General features: G+C 38.7%; 1 protein-coding gene across 1 annotated transcript in view; it reads right to left on the reverse strand.

Annotated features, from left to right (window-relative positions):
- LOC137994406 (uncharacterized) overlaps nt 1–1,651 on the reverse strand; it is a 12,349-nt gene extending 10,698 nt beyond the window's left edge. The window contains exon 1 of the mRNA XM_068839979.1: nt 1,588–1,651. Within this exon, the coding sequence (XP_068696080.1) occupies nt 1,588–1,592 (5 nt within the window). The 5' untranslated portion in view covers nt 1,593–1,651. The remainder of the gene's footprint in view (nt 1–1,587) is intronic.
- Nucleotides 1,652–2,040: the final 389 nt, after the last annotated feature.

A 2,040-nucleotide genomic window follows, 5' to 3' on the forward strand; every position in this document is an offset into this window, starting at 1 on the left:
CATTAAATAGAATTCGGCATTTTCGGAATCAAGACGTGCAATAAGATTTTCTAGAGACGAGAATACTTCATTGGGAGAATTGGGAGGCCTGTACCACGTGACAATAAGAAACGGTTTTGAATTCGGTTTCCTGATTTCAAGACACAAATTTTCTAGATTGTTCATATTTAGATCTGTGCGTACAGAATAGTTAATGGTAATAGAAGCAAACACCCCCGCCATTTCTATTTCTGTCGCGTCGCACTATCTCGTATCCAGGTATATAGATTTCAGAATTTAGTATACCTTGTTCAAGTCTCGTTTCATTGATAGAGATAACATCGAAAGGACAATTGGCAAGCAGAATTCTAAGTTCATCGATATGCTTGGTTAAACTAGCTATGTTAAGAGAAGCCATTTTGAAGCCACGTTTAGTAGGCAAAAAATTGTTGGTAAGATGTGGTGGGGCATCTTTAGTAACTTCATTTATCATGTGAAATGGTTCTCTCGGAAGACAAGGCAATTCATTAGGAATTCAAATATTTTTATCATAATTAACAAAATCAGAAGAAAACGCCTTGGTTCCGGATAAAGTTAAATGAAGGCCGCTGGAATTTAGATGTTCACCAGTAATGTTAGGATGAGAGATTATTTTCCAATCATTTTGATTGGCAAACGTTCTTAGAATCTTATTAACCTGGTTAGCTTTCGAGTTCAGAGCGGGGTCATCAGTTCTTGGCAATAAGTTCGAGATTGTTACCTTCGTATTGGACGATTCGGCTTCAATGAAATTTCCCAGATCAACAATCCTTTCAGCAACCTTTCGAGAGTCCGAGTTCTTCAAATCGTTTGTTCCCACGTGAAGTATAATTTCTTCAGGGCGATGCTTCATTGTAGGTTTGATGTAATCAAACATGTCTTCAACGGAGGCTCCGGGAAAAGCTTTAACCACCGTTTTGACTTTCGTTGCTTTAGAGACCCTCCAACCTTGAACGTTTTTAATCAGCAAATCTCCTGCGATGACTAAGACATGTTTCTTGGTACTCACTTGATCAGAATTTGCATCTAAGATTTGTTGAGGTTGAGGCTCAGGTGTGGCCATTGATCGGGTCTTCTTGGTATTCTTGGTATTCTTTGCGGCATTTTCTTTCGAATGCAAATCTTGAATCTTCTTTTTCTTTTTCAACCCGACCAGGTCCCAAGGGGCCTCTTCCGTAGTTTGTCCCGAACTTTGATTCCTTTTTTCGGTTGAAATTAGATTGCAAGTTAAATCATTCATATCTTTCGCTAAAAATGTCAGTGCCAGTTTAAGTGAGTCCCTTTCAGCCTCTACTTCTTTGAGTTTGGCTTTTAGAGCCAAGTTCTCTCTCTCTAAAGCGAGATCTAACCCGAAGGTCGTGGGTTCAATTCCCACCCTGTTCAGAGTTTTTCTGTCCTTGTGTGGACCCAGTTCCATCAGTAGGGCTAACGCTCACATGGTTCATATGGGATAGAAATATAGCACTTCACGTTACACTACATTCTCTTCAGTTAATTCTGTTTAAAATATAAGTGCTACACCTTTCCTTGTACTTATGAATGCATACTGTCTACATATTTCAAAAATACCTCATAGATGGTGACTGTGGTTGGGCAGGCTTGTCCTGAATTGCAGACGTACATGTATGGCTACTAAGAAAAAACTAAAGAAACTCCAGTCAAAACAGAATGATATAAAATACCATTTCACTGCTATTATTGTAGGCAACAAAAAAAAGTTCAGATAACCATTTTTTATGTATGACAGTCAGCCACTGTAGATCTGAAGCTCTTTGTCATTGCCTACAACAAGATGTAGAAACTTGTCTTAAAATGTGACACAAAACTTTATGCTCACTTAGTGTGATCTAAGGTTGCTATTGGCAAAGGTAAACAAGATAGTGAGGCAAAGTATACATTCGTGAAAGGGATGACATGAAAGAGACATATCACTTTCATAAACTCAAACCGTATCCATGTCTGAATGTGCAAATAAGACTGGGAACAAGACTGCAAGGCAAGGTGAAGAGTATTGCCTGAGAC

Source organism: Montipora foliosa, chromosome 3 (genome assembly GCF_036669935.1).
Source record: "Montipora foliosa isolate CH-2021 chromosome 3, ASM3666993v2, whole genome shotgun sequence".
NCBI lineage: Eukaryota > Metazoa > Cnidaria > Anthozoa > Scleractinia > Acroporidae > Montipora > Montipora foliosa.